This window comes from Bos javanicus, chromosome 2 (genome assembly GCF_032452875.1).
Source record: "Bos javanicus breed banteng chromosome 2, ARS-OSU_banteng_1.0, whole genome shotgun sequence".
Lineage (NCBI taxonomy): Eukaryota > Metazoa > Chordata > Mammalia > Artiodactyla > Bovidae > Bos > Bos javanicus.
The window spans coordinates 107,145,987-107,163,150 of NC_083869.1; the positions used below are offsets into that span (position 1 = coordinate 107,145,987).

Below are 17,164 nucleotides of genomic sequence, written 5' to 3' on the forward strand. Positions count from 1 at the left end.
CTGGGTTGGGAAGATCCCCTGGAGAAGGAAATAGCAACCCACTCCAGTATTCTTGCCTGGGAACTTATGGACAGAGGAGCCTGGCAGGCCACAGTCTATGCGGTCACAAGAGTGAGACACACACACTAAACCACCACTGCCACTTAGCAGAGTGGCTGGTACTCATGAACTGCTCAGTAGATGGTAACTGTTTGTTGCTGTTATTATAATCATCATTACTTTCTTATTACTTGGATGGTCCTCTTCCTCCCAAGACTTGACCTGGGGACAGAAACTCCAGTCCTATGTGCTTCTCTCTCAGTGCCAAGAGAGACCATGTGACTGAGGAGCCTTTGACCATCATAAGCAAATAAACCAGAAAAGGCCTCTGTGGGTTCTGCCCCGACCCCTTCCTCTACCTAACAGCTCCCAGTGAACGTCTGAGTTCTACTTTCCTTCCTGTCTCTCCAAGGTAAAGATTCAGATGGTATTACCCATAGAGGAAAACCTAGTAGAAGGCCAAGGAGCTTTACGAATGCTGGTCTGTTAAATCCTTTTTTTGGCTGAGCCATGCAGCTTGTGGAATCTTAGTTCCCTGACCAGGGATTGAACCTGGGGTTGTGGCAGTAAAAGCACGTAGTCCTAACCACTGAACCACCAGGGAAGTTCCAAATTTTGCTAGATTTGTCCAAAAAATTGACCTTATAACTGAGAAAGTCTATTTCATACAGGCTTTATATCTTTTCCTGCTAAGCACTATTCATTCTATAAGTCAATTCTGTTGGTCCCAGAGAACTGTGGCCATTTCCTATTCCCACTCATCCTATCTTTTCTAGTTCTTCTATTTACTCTGCCATCTGAAGTGAAGGATGGGAGAGCAAAATTCTTTTTTCTCCCACTCCAGGAAACTAACTTGGCCCTAGGGCTCACAGTTCTTTGTCATTTCAATCCCATGTTGTGCTTTAACCTGTTGTCTATGCCTCAGAAACAGATTAAAAAATACCCCATATCAAGCTGGACCAAGAAGCACAGAAGCCATAGGGCACAAGACTATGGAAAGAGGTTTCAAGATCAGTGCTCCCCAATGGAGGCTTAGCACAAGCCACAGAAGAGAAGCATAAAAAGAATCCTGAAGGATTGGACAAGGGCCTTGACTTCATCCAGAGACATCAGTGGGCTGGGATCCAGTAATGGGTTGGTTATATGTTCCACAGGTAAGCAATCTCAAAAGCAGGAGTGTGAGCGCTTTTTATTCTGTGCTAGAGAAAACAGTGTCTCTGAGGAGCATCTGGGAGTAGCTAAGGACTCTAGAAAGACAGGCAAGACTTCCTTAGTATGTTGTGCCTTTTTGCTGACCTGCCCCATATACCTAAAATCCATGGTAGATCCTAAGTCTAGAGAACCTTCCCTAAAAGAAAGGAGGGTGTGGGATTCCCAGAAACTGTCTTCCACTCAGACAAGGAAGGCCAGTGCCCAATGGATTGGAGCCAGGATTCCCTTGTTAACAGTAGCCATGCCTGTCAACATGAGCTTCAGTTATCTGGCCCTTACGGTGGAGTCTCTGACTGTATAACTCTGTGTCAAAGATGCTGCAGCCACAGGAGCTCCTTCCAAGGTAACACTAGGAAACTACTCTCCGAGTCCATCCTCAGCAGTTGAGATGGTGACAAGTTAACTGAAAAGCCCCCTTAGCTTCTTCCTCTTGACTTTCAACAGCTGAGGTTTCTGCATAGGGCCTGAAGAGACCTAGAAAAAAAAAGGAATCCAAGTTAATAGTGGTTTTGAACAGTTGCACTTAAGTTAGGAAAAGAATTTCCTTGCTCCCATGGCTCTGGCTAAGAAGGGGGTTTTGATGTCCATGTCAGGCTGTGAATGCAATGGAAGAGTCTATGCAGGAGAGGCACACCGCATCCCTTTTCCCCTAGGGAAAAACTTTATAGACCATCACTGGAAGTGCAATAAGGCTGAAAGGGTGCCAAGGTCCATCATTCAGAAGAACTGCAGAGAGACGACAGCAAGGGAACATGGAAAAGACCATGACTCTCCATCTAGAAATCCACAATCCACAATTTGGACGCCAGGTCACAAATATCCCCCCATGTTGGGTTAAGGCAGGGTCAACTAGGTGACAATTCCAGGGACCACCAGCTTGGGAGCTATGGATGCAGATTCTCCCAACTCTTTTTTTTTTTTTTTTTTATTCGTTTATCTGGCCGTGCAAGGTCTTAGTTGTGGCACACGGGGTCTTCAGTCTTCACTGCGGCACAGAGGATCTTTAGCTGCAGCCTGTGGAATCTTTTAGTTACAGTGAGTGGGGTCTTCAGTTGCAGCATGCAAACTCTTAGCCGCAGCATGTAGGATCTAGTTATCTGATCAGGGATCTAACCTGGGCCTCCTGCATTAGGAGTGAGAAGTCTTAGCCACTGGCCCACCAGGAAATTCCCCAGACACTCTCAACTCCTGAAATGCTATCTAGGAAGCTGCTCATGACTTACTGTGGGCTCTGTCTCAGGTCCGGGGAGGGATGGTGTTGAGGAGACGGGCTCTTCTAGCTGGTTCAAAAGTTGGTTATCAGTTCCCTGTGAGAAAGCACTGCTTGAGGTGTGGGGATCTCCTGAAACCAGAAAGATCAAAGGAAGATAGTGCTAAATGCCTTCTTCTTACCAGGAAGGCATTAGCATTTACAAAGCATTCTGATAAAGGCCTGGCCTTGGTTGTTGTGGTTGTTTAGTCACTAAGTCATGTCTAACTCTTTGCAACCCCGTGGACTGTAGCATCCCAGGCCCTTCTGTCCAAGTCTTGGTACTAGAATGTAAACAGACACAAATTCACTTCCAATTAACTTTTGGAAAGCTGTTTCTACTGTGAATATTCCCCAGGCCAATTGTAGCCATGTAGGACAAGAGTCTCTGTGATTCAAAACAGCTAACTGTTCTCCGTATTGCCTGTCACATCTCAGGTAAGGGGATTAACTTTTTTTCCTGGTTCTCTAATTCTCCATTGGGTGGCATCACTGATTCAATGGGCATGAACTTGGGCAAACTCCAGGAGATGGTGAGGGACAGGGAAGCCCGGTGTGCTGCAGTCCATGACGTTGCATGTGAAGAGTTGGACACAACTTGGTGACTGAACAACAACAAAATTCTCCTAGGCATGTAGACTAGTCCTAATAAAACTTTCTATAGTGATAGAATGAATACTTGTGATCTGTGTTGTTCAACCTGGTAGCCACTGGTCATATGTGGCTACTGAGCACCTGAAATGTACAAATGAGATGAGCTTTTCATTTTATTTAATTTTTATTTATTTAAATGTAAATGGTCACTATTGCCTAGAGCTACCATAATGGACAGCACAAACCTAGACCCTAACTCTAACCCCAGGGAGACCAACACCTCTAGAGCTACGTACCAGTGTCATGATGCTTCTGTCCCACCTGGATCGCTTGTCTGGCAACTGCCATATACATACTCTGCAGATTTGCGACGAAGGGTCTTCCATCACCAACACTGCATGCCTCTGGTAGTTTCTACAGGGGAGAGGAGATGCTATCATGGGTTACATGGGATTGCTAGGGAAAAACTCGATATCCCACTGGCATTAACCCCAAAAGAGTTTATATACAAAAGTTAGATCCAATATGGGGCTTCCCTAGTGGCTCAGTTCAGTTCAGTCACTCAGTCCTGTCTGACTCTTTGTAACCCCAGGGCCTGCAGCACGCCAGGCTTCCCTGTCCATCACCAACTCCCGGAGCTTGCTCAAACTCATGTCCATCAAATTGGTGATGCCATCCAACCATCTCATCCTCTGTCGTCCCCTTCTTCTGCCTTCAATCTTTCCCAGCATCAGGGTCTTTGCTAATAAGTAAGTTCTTCGAATCAGGTAGCCAAAGTATTGGAGTTTCAGCATCAGCATCAGTCCTTTCAATGAACATTCAGGACTGATTTCCTTTAGGATTGACTGGTTTGATCCCCTTGCAGTCCAAGGGACTCTCAAGAGTCTTCTCCAACACCACAGTTCAAAAGCATCAATTCTTCGGTGCTCAGCTTTCTTTATAGTCCGACTTTCACATCCACACATGACTACTGGAAAAACCATAGCTTTGACTAGATGGAAATTGTCAGCAAAGCAATATCTCTGCTTTTTAATATGCTATCTAGGTTGGTTATAGCTCAGATGGTAAAGCTATGGCTTAGATGGTAAAGAATCCTCCTGCAATGCAGGAGACCAGAATTCGATTCCTGGGTCAGGAAGACCCCCTGGAGAAGGGAATGGTTACCCACTCTTCTATTCTTGCCTGCAGAATTCCACAGACAGAGGAACTTGGTGGGCTACAGTCCATGGGGTTGCGAAGAGTCGGAAATGACTGAACAACTAACACACTAGATCCAATACAGACATACATAGCCAAACCCGTTGGGACTGATATAAAGACCTCTTGGGAGGTCGTCTCTTCTGAAAGGCAACTCCAAACGAATATTTTTATTTCTCTCAATACTTACATCTGTTATGCCTCCCCATGAATACCTCATAGGTTTGTAGGTTCTCGCCTCCAAAAGGATAACCTTTTAGAGAACGTTCTTAGAAAATCACACTCTTTAAATTATCCCTGAGTTGTAGATTACTATATTATTTATTTATCTGGCTGCATCTGGCCTTAGTTGTCATGTGGGATCTCCCATTGTAGTGCATGGACTCTCTAGTTGTGGCGCATACCGGCTCAGCAATTGCAGTGCACAGCCTTAACTGCTGCATGCCATGTAAGATCTTAGTTCCCTGACTAGGGATGGAACCCCCGTCCTCTGCATTGCAAGGAAGATTGTTAATCACTGGACCACCAAGGAAGTTCCCAGACTACTATTTTAATCAAATTTACTCTGAAACTTCTACACTGGAGAGAAAAAAGAATGAAATCAAGGAAAAGGGAAAGAGAGCAAAATGGAAATGACAGACTGAAAGACAGGAATAAATGATGGATAATGATGTTCAGTCAGAGGAGATGGGAGAAACAAAGTTTACAAAGTTGGGAGGCTTGCCTGCCATTTTACATTACTTATGCAATCCCATTGTGCTTTACTATAATCAGTGAACTCACCATAGGGGTGATATTCTCCCCCCAGGGAGGAGCAAATTTGCTTTTGGTGGGAGGGATAAAAAAATCGTACTCTTTTCATGTAATGGCACAGATACACAAACAGTACATGAACAGAGTTCTGGTATACCCACGGTATTACCATTCTCTTAGGGGAGATAATTAGGGGGAAATGTCTTAAAAGGTTCCTCTGGAAGTTGATAATGAAAAAAAGTTGAGAAACCCTGCCATAATCACACCATATTTATCTGTTTCCTTCACTATGGAAGGAACTCTGAGTTTACATTCACAGCAAAATGTTTTGCCTAGTTCAAGTTTCATACACTTGGCTGAACTGAATTTAAGTAATGGCTGAAAACTGAAGAAAGTACAATCAAAATGAGATGAAAGAGTATGGTGTCCAGTGGACCTAAACCTGGCTGTACTTTAGGATCTGGGAAAAGGCCCAGAGCCACTTCATCTGTCCTTGTGCATGCAGATTGTCATGGTTCCCAGTCAGGTGAGCAGGTCTCAAAGGAAAGCCATGCCAGCAGCTCACATGGGAATAAACCCGAGAATCTTGGATTGCCCACATCTCACATCGAGGGCACTTCTGTTGTGCTAGAAAAGCATGCATTTCTGCAAACCCACGGTGGGAGAAGGATGGAAGAGAGAGTGGGAGAAGCAGTGAAGTAGTTGCTGAACCATGGTCAAGATTACACAGCTCTTTCCCCCAAGCATGGTGGTAGCTGAAAAACTGGTTGATTCCAGGAAAGATTTCTACTCCATAGATTTCTATTCCAACCCAACCTGCAAAACACTGTGTCAGTCTTGACCTTTCACTGGAAACCACAGACAGTGAATCAGGAGCTGCATGCAGACTCTGCTTCCAGCAGCAATCACACTCAGAGTGTAACGTCCTCTTCAGCAGCATTCCCTAAGGAATGAACTGAAATAGGTCACGGACCTCTGCCTCACCTCATTTTCGTTCCTAAGTTCAGCTCTCCAACCCCCAAGCCATCTGCTCCAACAGAAATCCTCTATCCCATGGCCAGAGAGCCCTGACAGCAGAGAGACAAACAGGTGTTCTCTGTCCTCACATCTCATGTCTCTGGGATGTCCCTTCATGCTGCGCAGGAAGCATGGCCTCTCTTAGAGTCACCCACACATGGCTGGGTGGGCACTGTGCTGTCTGTACAAAAAAGCCAGCCGGAATCTAGGTAGTCCATGGGGGCATCTTCTCCTGCCCTTTCTACAGAACTAAACAGACTCATACAATTTCCAGAGTGACCTTTAACCAGTGCATGTATTTAGTCTCAAAAGAAAGTGCAAGAAATAAAAGGCCATTCAAGCTATTGCTATCCTGGAACTAAGTCCAAATCCAGAACCTGTATCTTAGCCCTTCCTCCAACCTTCCCCTTCTCAGAGAGATCTGATCCTGCAGCTTCTGCCAAAGGTCATCCCATCTGAGTATCCCTTCTCAGAAAAGCACTAGGAAGAGAACACATATTTACTATGTGCTAGACACTGTTCTAGGGCTTCCCTGGTGGCTCAGCTGGTCAAGAATCTGTCTGTAACGCAGGAGACCCTGGTTCAATCCCTGGGTTGGGAAGATCTCCTGGAGAAGGATATGGCAACCCACTCCAGTTTTCCTGCCTGGAGAATCCCTACAGACAGAGGAGCCTGGCGGGCTACAGTCCCTGGTGTCACAAAGAGCTGGACACGACTGAGCGACTAAGCACAGCACAGACACTGTTCTAAGTGTTTAAATGTTCAATCCATTTTGTCTTATTCACTGCTATCTCCTTGGCACCTAGAACAATCTGGCTCACAGGAGTGGCTCAGTAACCACGTGTGAATGAATGGACATGGTAGGCATGAGGATGACCCTACCCTGCTGAGAAGTTACTCAGTCACAGATAGTAACTGGTGGGACAGGATTAGAATCCAGACCATGAGGCTTCAGGGCCCTCACATATAACAACTACCCTAGGGACCTCTCTGAAGCATAGAATTTCAGTCCAATGGACAATACAACCTTCCCTAGGATTACAGGCCCTTATTCCTGGCATCACAGATCATCTGTATATATTCCCTTCCAGCTCAGAAACAAGATCCCTTGGGGGACAAGGAAAAGAAAAAAGTGAGCAGATAACAAGGAGGCAACTGGCCCTACCTGGGACCCTCAGAAGGCTGAAGGGTCACACCCATAATCCTGTTCTATCTGTTCCCCATCATCAAGGATTCCTTGGGCATCATTCTCAGAATATTCGAGGGAAGAGTTGGTGAGGCCTGAGCCTGGGAAGGAGAAACATTATTTCCCTGGGCAGGACAATGGGAGGGGTGAGCTGGGGCAAGCAGCACAGATCAAAGGGAGAAGCTGGAGTCAGGACTAAGAAAAGCAAACAGCAGTGCCTCCTGCTATAGTACACTTGAGCCAGGAGCAAGGTGTACCAGCCACAAGCGGGTCACTGCCCAGAATGGAGAGGGGAAGAAGAGCCAGGTCAGTCTACTGTATAATGTGTTCATCTGATTAATCCAGAATCAATCCTACTTGGCAAAAAGGCTACTTAGATTCTATCATGAGCCAGTTACTACAGGACTGGGGGAGGGGAAGTGGATGCAGTCCTTCCTGCCTCAGAACAGGACAGAGTTAGTACAAAGATAAATAAGTCAGAAGCCCTGCCTCCAAGAGTTTACAGTCACACATAGGAAATAGGACGATTCAGGTATCCCCCACTTTTTGTAAATTTGCTTTCTGCCACTTTGCTTTTGGCTTCCCCAGTGGCTCCACTGTTCTTGCCTGGAGAATCCCAGGGACAGGGGAGCCTGGTGGGCTGCTGTCTACGGGGTCGCACAGAGTCGGACATGACTGAAGTGACTTAGTGGTAGTAGCAGTGGCTCAGAGGTAAAGAGTCCACCTGCAAGGCAGGAGACATGGAGACCCAGGTTCGATCCCTGGGTTGGGACGATCCCCTGGAGGAGGAAATGGCAACTCACTCCAGTTTTCTTAGGAAATCCCATGGACAGAGGAGCCTGATGGGCTACAGTCCATAGGGTCGCAAAGAGCTGGACATGATTCAGCAACTAAACAACAACTTTGCTTTTAGGAAAAGCCTACATTAGTATCTGTTTTTGCTAACTAGAAGACATCCAAAAAAGATTTTCACTTTTATGAAGAAAGGTAAGTACTTCTTCACTTTACACTATTTCAGTTTATGAAAGTTTCATAGGAATGCTCTCACTTTCAGATAGAAGGAAACTGTATGTGTTTTTTTTTTTTTTCTTTCAGGCATTATGCTATAAGGGAGCTATAAACAAAGAGCAATAAGAACCAGCGAAGAAGAAATGGACAAAGTCTCACTGAGACTCCTGCAAAACACTTCAGAGGTGATGGAGTTAAGCCTTTGCAAGGTTAGACTTTGCAGTGGAAGTCTTTGAGGCACAAAGGTGTGAAAAGATAGGCCAGGTGGGCATGTGCTCAGTCATTCCGTTGTGTCCGACTCTTTGCGACCCCATGGACTGTAGCCCACCAGGCTCCTCTGTCCATGGGATTCTCCAGGCAAGAATACTGGAGGAGGTTGCCATTTCCCACTCCAGAGGATCTTCCCAACCTGGGAAGATCTGTGTCTTGGATCTGTGTCTCTTGCATCTCTTGCATTGGCAGGTGGATTCTTTACCATCTGAGCCACCAGGGAAGCCCATACATAGGTGGGAATATCTGATGGGAAATGAGACTGGACAGCTAATTCATAACCACCAAACTGCAAAGGACTTTATTTTCTGAATTAAGGATATGCCCATAGGAATTCCTTTTGTTTCATAAAGTGGATTTCTCTGCTCTACAACTACTTGCCGAGGCTTCCCTGACTTCGAACTGTTACTGATACAGGGTAATATAGTATTGCAGATGTCACATTGAGTAATCAGGCGTTTCCTCTAGGTTTGCATTTCTAGGTTTTCTGCTACACTAGAACCTCTTCTCTACTTCCTGCTAGTACTATGACTAAGAGCCACATCACACTCTAGTCCCAAGAGCTCTGTCACTCTCTTACCTCCAGCCCACCAGGACTTTGGCCCCTGCTTTATGGCCATATCAAAAGCGTTAGGAAAACCAAAGTCACAGAAATCACAAAGGGCATTTGATCGTCCTTTCTTGTCCCTCTGGCGGCTCCTCTTCGTTGCTAGGCCCCAAACTTCCCCCCTGTTTAACAATAACTCCCACCTTCACTGAGTCTAAAACTCACTCCCAGTGGTCTGGAAATTCTAAGACTCCCTCCTACCCCCTGACCCCAACAGGATGTTGGAGCCATCCCAGTTACCACTTCCAATTAGAAACAAAAGGTTTGATCCGACCCTCAGACCTCACCCCCATTTCATCCACTCTTTCCTCTGAGGCTGCTTCAGAAAAAAAAAAAACAACAACATTTAGAAGTCTGGGTCAGGAAAGGCTGGACCTTGAGACACTGCTCACTCTACTCTATATGGACCCACAGGTGAAGTACACAGGCTTATAAGACAGAGGAGAAAGAGGAAAGGAGCAAACTGGAGCTCCCAGGACCAGCTGAGTAGGTCCTTGGTTCTGGCACAGCCCCAAGATCTGACACTGCCTGTCTCAGTATCATAACTTCCAGGGCAGGGCCCCAAACATGTGACTTCCCAAGGGTAAAAATCCTCTTCTCCCTCTTGTACAAACTTCCCTCCCTAGGGGGCCCAAGTCAGGTTAGGAAAGCATGGTGTGTGTGTTCCATCATGACTCTGCAACCCCATGGACTATAGCCCCAGGCTCTTCTGTCCATGGAATCTTCTAGGTAAGAACACTGGAGCGGGTTGCCATTTCCTATTAATTGCATCATTAGCTCCTCATAGGGGTAAGAGCACACTGGAAAACCATTCTAAGGTCTCAATTTACTCAAAAACCATTCTAAGGTCTCAATTTAAGGTCACCAAAATAAATAGAAAGGAATAAGAAAACTGGTTTAGGAAGAGAACTCCAAGGAGAAAGACTCTTTAGAACAGAATTCTTGCTTCCTCATCCATTCATTTGGCAAATATTTACTGGTTATCTACAGTATTTGGGATTATGTAGATGCTGGGGATACAGTACATTGAACAAAAGAAATAAAAATCCCTTGTCCTCCTGAAGTTTACATTCTAGAGAGGGGAGAGTAACAGTAAATATAACTAATTAAAACATATAAAGAGGAGAATGAAAAAACTGGAATGATACTCAACATTAAAAAAACTAAGATCATGGCATCCAATCCTATCTCTTCATGGCAAATAGAAGGGGGAAAAGTGGAAGCAGTGGCAGATTTTATTTTTGGGGGCTCCAAAATCACTGCAGATGGTGACTGCAGCCATGAAATTAAAAGATGCTTGCTCCTTGCAAGAAAAGCTATGACAAACCTAGACAGCATAGTAAAAGGCAGAGATATCACTTTGCCAACAAAGGTCCTTATAGTCAAAGCTATAGTTTGTCCAGTAGACATGCACAGATGCGAGAGGTGGACCATAAAGAAGGCTGAGTGCTGAAGAATTGATGCTTTCAAATTGTGGTACTGGAGAAGACTTGAGGGCCCCTTGGACTGCAAGGAGATCAAACCAGTCAATCATAAAGGAGATCAACCCTGAATATTCATTGGAAGGACTGATGCTAAAGCTAAAATTCCAATACTTTGGTCACCTGATGCGAAGAACTGACTTGCTGGGAAAGACTGAAGGCAAAAGGGGAAGCAGGTGGCAGATGATAAGATGGTTGGGTGGCATCACTGACTCAATGAACATCAAACTGAACAAACTCCAGGTTCAGAGGAGCCTGGTGTGCTACAGTCCATGGGGTTGCAATGAGTCGGACACAACTTAGCAACTGAACAACAAGCAACAATTAAAACATATACTCTTAGAGTAATGAAAATAAAAATAAACAAATGGGACCTAGTTAAATGTAAAAGCTTTCGCACAGCAAAGGAAAACATAAACAAGATGAAAAGACAATAATTGCAAATGAAGCAACTGACAAAGGATTAATTTCCAAAATATACAAGCAGCTCATGCAGCTCAAAATCTGAAAAACAAACAACCCAATCAAAAAATGGGCAGAAGACCTAAACAGACATTTCTTCAAAGAAGGCATACAGATGGCTAGTAAACACATGAAAAAATGTTTAACATCACTTATTATTAGAGAAACACAAATCAAAACTACAATGAGGTATCACCTCACACTAGTCAGAATAGCCACCATCAAAAAAATCTACTAACAATAAATGCTGGAGAGGATGTGCAGAAAAGGGAACCCTCTTGCACAGTTGGTGGGAATGTAAATTGATACAGCCACTATGGAGAACAGTATGGAGAGTTCTTAAAAAAATCAGGTATAAAAAATACCATGTAGGTTTGTATGTGTGTGTATGCTCAGTCACATCCAACTCTTTGTGATCCCATGGGCTATAACCCACCAGCCTCTTCTGTCCCTGGAATTTTCCAGGCAAGAATACTGGAGCAGGTTGCCATTTTCTGTATGACCCAGAAAACCTACTACTGGGCATATACCCAGAGAAAACCATAATTCTAAAAGATACATGTACCCCAGTACTCATTGAAGTGCCATTTACAATAGCCAGGACATGGAAGCAACCTAGATGTCTATCGACAGATGAATAGATAATGGTACATACATACAATGGGATATTACTCAGCTATAAAAAGGAATGATTTTGAGTCAGTTCTAGTGAGGTGGATGAACCTAGAGCCTAATATACAGAGTGAGTAAGTCAGAAAGAGAAAAACAAATATTGTATATTAACTCATATATGGAATCTAGGAAGACGGTACTGATGAAGCTATTTGTGGGACAGCAATAGAGACACAGACATACAAAACAGACTTGTGGACACAGTAGGGGATGGAGAGGGTGGGACAAATGGAGAAAACAGCAGATTCAGATTGAAACTTATACATTACCATGTGTAAAACAGATAGCCAGTGGGAATCTGCTGTATGATAGTGTTCTGTGACAACCTAGAGAGGTGGGATCAGGTGGAGAGTGGGAAGGAGGTTCAAGAGGGAGGGGACATACGTATACCTATGGCTGATTCATGTTGATGTATGGCAGAAACCAATACAACAGTGTAAAGCAACTATCCTCCAACTAAAAGTAAATTAAAAAAAACTCTAGGGACGTCCCTGGTGGTCCAGTGACTTAAGGCTCTGCCCTCTGAATGCAGGGGGCCTGGGTTTGATCCCTGGTCAAGGAACTACTAATAGCTCCTACATGCCACAACCAAGATCCAGCGCAGCCAAATAAATTTTAAAAACAACAACATACACTCTATCAGATGGCGTCAGCACCACAGAGGAAAATAAATCAGCACAGGCAATATGGGGTTGGGGCAGGAACGTGTTGCAATTTTAAACAGTGGTCAAAGAGGGCCTCACTGTGAGGTGACACTATAAAGACGTAGGGGAAGTAAGAGAATGCTCCATGTGGCTCTCTAGACCTGGTGACCAGATTCCTCCCAGTTTGCCTGGTCAGCCTCAGTTTGCGTTTACTGTAATTTATCAGTAGAGCTCCTTTTCTCTCTTACGAGTGTCCCAATTTGAATGAAAAATTAGGTGGTCCCCCTATTATCAGAGGAAGAGCATGGCAGGTATGTGGACACATGTTTGTGTGAAATCATAAGATAATACAGCATATGATCTTTTATTCTGTAAGATGGGAAGCCACTGGAGGTTATAAAGAAGAGAGTAAAACGATCTGACATACATTTTTAAAAGATCACTTTGAGTGCAGAAAGACAAGTGAGCAGATCTGTTAGGAGGCTGTTGCACTAACCAAGTGGGAGATGACGGTAGCTTGGGCCTGGGTGGCAACAGTGGATCTGATCAGATTCTGGATATATTGAAAGTACAGCTGTTCATTGTCACCCTGCTTGTTTAAACTTCTATGTAGAGTACATCATGCAAAAATGCTGGGTTGGATGAAGCACAAGCTGGAATCAACATTGCTGGGAGAAATATCAATAACCTCAGATATGCAGATGACACCATCCTTATGGCAGAAAAGAGCCTCTTGATGAAAGTGAAAGAGGAGAGTGAAAAAGTTGGCTTAAAACTCAACATTCAGAAAACTAAGATCATAGCATCTGGTCCCATCACTTCATGGCAAATAGATGGGGAAATAATGGAAACAGTGATAGACTTTATTTTTGGGGCTCCAAAATCACTGCAGATGGTAACTGCAGCCATGAAATTAAAAGACGCTTGCTCCTTGGAAGAAAAGCTATGACCAACCTAGAGAGCATATTAAAAAGCAAAGACACTACTTTGCAAAGATCCATCTAGCCAAAGCTATGGTTTTTCTAGTAGTCATGTATGGATATGAGAGTTGGACCATAAAGAGAGCTGAGCGCTGAAGAATTGATGCTTTTGAACTGTGGTGTTGAAGAAGACTCTTGAGAGTCCCATGGACTGCAAGGAGATCCAACCAGTCAATCCTAAAGGAAGGACTGATGCTGAAGCTCCAATACTTCGGGTATCTGATGCAAAGAACTGACTCATTGGAAAAGATCCTGATGCTGAGAAAAAATGAAGTCAGGAGAAAAAGGGGATGACAGAGGATGAGATGGTTGGATGGCATCACTGACTCAGTGGACATGGGTTTGAGCAAACTCCAGGAGATGGTGATGGACAGGGAAGCTGGGCGTGCTGCAGTCCATGGGGTTGCTGCAGCCCATCGGCATGACTGAGTGACTGAACTGGATGAATGGCTGATAGGATTCAGTGATGGATTGGGTATATAGAATGTGAGAGGAATCAAGGATAAGTCTATTCCAGGACATAAGGCAGAGGCTACAGAGTGATGATCCAGAAACCTAAAATAAAATCAGAGATAACCTGAAATGGCCCCTGGATCAATAGCACAGACACAGTGTGGATAATAAAAGGGGGAGACTGAGTAAGAAAGGTGAACCCAATGACCAATGCAAGTATCAGAAAGTTTAAAAAGAAGAAGCCCAAAGTGGCTTCTCATTCAAAGAAGAAGAAGCAAAACTATTAGGAATTAGGACAAAAAAACTCTCTAAAAGAAAAGAGAAGTAAAAACAAGATTTAAGTTCTGGCTTTAGAGCCCCAAAGACTCAGATTTGTACCTAAGTTCTTCTATTTGTTGGCTGTGACATTTTGGGCAAGTTGTATTTAATCAATGTCTTATCTTGAGAGAGAAACAGATGGAGGGATGGGTAGATATGGGGGCTGGGAAGGGAGGACTGAGACAGACAACATCTACATCACAGAATTTGTGAAAGGATTAAAGGAGAGAGTAGAATAAATTGCCAAGAAATGCTGTTCTCTTCCTTTGCAGGACAAAGGAAGCTCAAGAAATGCCCTAATGCTCTAGGACATAGAGCAGCCAGCGTCTCACCCAGTTATGAACCTCTCCCCAGTGCATTCCAAAATATATGATCTTCCAACAATTCAGTGACTAGTCAAAGCTTAGGTCATGGGGATACAGTTAGGTCAGTAACCTAGCTCGTAACCTCTGGGGAGCTCATCGTCCACTATCACCACATAAGCCCAATCCTCAGTCTCTAGTAAGGACCAAGGTTCTGGCTTTAAACCCTGGTCTTGCCAGTTAGCAGCTATATTATTAACCTCTTTTAGCCTCTGTCTCCTCACCAGAACAATGAGGAGACCAGTATCCACTTTTATGAGGCTGTTAGAAGGACTGCATGAGATAACACATGTAAGGGTTGCCTGCTCCTTGTAAATGATGTCTCCTGACCTCCCCCCAAATGCTCTCATTGCCTCTCAAAGATCCCCCTTACTCTCCCAATGTACAGGACCTACCCACAAGGCTAGGTTTCACTTCCATTCTCCTTACCCTCTTTTTTGGGGAGGTGGTGAGTATAAGAGTATAGAATAAAGCTTCCTACTTCAGAAGCACACAAAGCACAGTTTACTCTCTGAAAAATTTTAGCTAAAGTATTCTACATGGCCCAACCTGTCCAACAACGGTTCCACCAGGAACCTTTTCTCACCATTGTTTCCTGCTCCCTAGTGAGGCCTGGGCAAGAGGATCTGCTATGGTGTTTCCATTGTGAAGCAATGTACACTCACAAAAGGCTATTTGGAAAGTAGAAAAACATGATCTGCAGATAGGTCATCCAAATATGGGGTTTTTTAAAAATATTTTTTAAATTTATTTATGTTTGACTGCACTGGGTCTTTGTTGCTGAGTGGGCTTTCTCTAATTGTGGCGAGGAGGTGCTACTCTGTTGCAGTGCGTGGGCTTCTCGTTGCAGTGGCTTCTCTTACTGCCGAGCACAGGCTCTAGGTGCATGGCTTCAGTAGCTGCAGCACAAAGGCTCAGCAGCTGTGGCTTTCGGGCCCTAAAGCTTGGGCTCAGTAGTTGTGGCCCACAGGCTTAGTTGCTCCCCCGCACTGTTGAATCTTCCTGGACCAGGGATCGAACCCATGTTCCCTGCATTGGCAGGAGGATTCCACTGCGCCACCAGGGAAGTTCCAGTAGTCATATATATATATATATTTTTTAGTCATATGTTTTTGATGGGATTAATCTCACAGTTTCTTCAGAGTTTGAGGGAAAAAAAAAAAAACAGTAATAGGGCAGAGAAAAGAGAAGTGGTGGTGATGTCTAGGTTTTTATTTTTCACTTTTTTTGGTGGCACTGTGTGGCATGTGGGATCTTGGTTCCCTGACCAGGGATTGAGCCTCTGCCCCCTGAATTGGAAGCATAGAGTTTTAACCACTGGACCACTGGGTAAGTCCCATTTAAAAAAAAATTTTTTTTTTATTAATGTCCAGGTTTCTAAAAGACAACCAGCTCAATCTCTGTTCGCCTCCCTTGAAACGTTTCCACAGCACTGTGGAGTGAGCACTTGGATGCAGTGTTTCAGGCGATTCCTAGCCCAAGGGGTCCCTGTGTGTGTTGACCCTCACAGAATACCCCTCTGAATTCCCTCAGTTCAGTGATCACAAACCTTGGTGACTTGGGAGAGATCCGGCACACTATGGATACAAGGCAAGCTGCCCTTGAGATCGTCTGTGAAGTTGTTGAGACAGCTGACCTGCTCCTGTGTTTGGTCTGGTCTGGTTTTGTTGGGTCTGGGTCGCCTGACCACCATGCCCCACCAAGACTGACCTCGCCAGGCTCTCCTGTCGGCCTCTGGCTCCTGTGCACCCACCCCCACAGCACGGGGCTTTGCTAAGGAAAAAACACAAATAGGCCTGAACCTAATCTTCTGTTTGAGACCTTACACATTCATTATAGCTCACCTCTGTCCTCCCTACCTTTACAACTAGGTGGGAGAATGGACACATGCGTACACTCACCCATCCAAGCATGGATATAGTCCAGTCAAATCTACTTCACTATCTTATGTGGCCCGCTCTTCAAAATGGGGTCATTTTGTGCCTCACTCTCCCTCACGGAGCTGGAAATGCAACTGAGATAAAATAGGTACAGAATTCAAAACAGTTTAAGATAAAGTCTAGATTTTTCTGGTTTTGCTTAAGGAAGGCCTAGGTATCTCCCTGAACTGCACAGTCAGAAGAGAAGGGAGATGGAAAGCAAGACTATAAAGAGAGGTCCAAACAGAAAGCTTGAATTTTATTAGTAAGATTAACATTTGGGAATGCTTTAAGTGTACTAGGCACTAGGCAAAACAGTAAAAAAAAATTTTTTTTACTGTGGTAAAAGTCACATACTATAAAATATACTATTTTAACCATATTTAACTATACAAATCAGTGGCACTAAGTATACTCACACTGTTGTATAACTCTCATTTATGTATAACATACGTGTATACATACAAATATATAACATACATTTCCTGAAATTTTTACCTTCCTAAACAGAAACTCTGTCCCCATTAAACAATGACTCCCCATTCCACCCCCCAACCCCACCGCCCCCACCCCGTCTCCTCCCAGGCATCTACCAGTGTACCTTCTAACTCTATGAATTTGACTATTCCAGGTACCTAGTATAAGTGGAATTAAATAATACTTGTCCGCACCTAATGTATATTGGGATGCCTTTTCAAAGTTAATACATGTCCTACAAAGCATTTTAATGTGTTATTTTAA

The 17,164-nt window shown here is 44.3% G+C and overlaps 1 protein-coding gene across 3 annotated transcripts in view; it reads right to left on the bottom strand.

Annotated features, from left to right (window-relative positions):
* Positions 1-1,210: 1,210 nt before the first annotated feature.
* The window catches only part of NHEJ1 (non-homologous end joining factor 1), a 95,296-nt gene continuing 79,342 nt past the window's right edge, over positions 1,211-17,164 (bottom strand). For all 3 annotated transcript variants that reach the window (XM_061385485.1, XM_061385489.1, XM_061385483.1), the window contains exons 6-8: positions 3,391-3,508; positions 2,475-2,593; positions 1,211-1,725 (exon numbers count right to left, since the gene is read on the bottom strand). In XM_061385485.1, the coding sequence (XP_061241469.1) occupies positions 1,651-1,725; positions 2,475-2,593; positions 3,391-3,508 (312 nt within the window). In that variant the 3' untranslated portion in view covers positions 1,211-1,650. The remainder of the gene's footprint in view (positions 1,726-2,474; positions 2,594-3,390; positions 3,509-17,164) is intronic.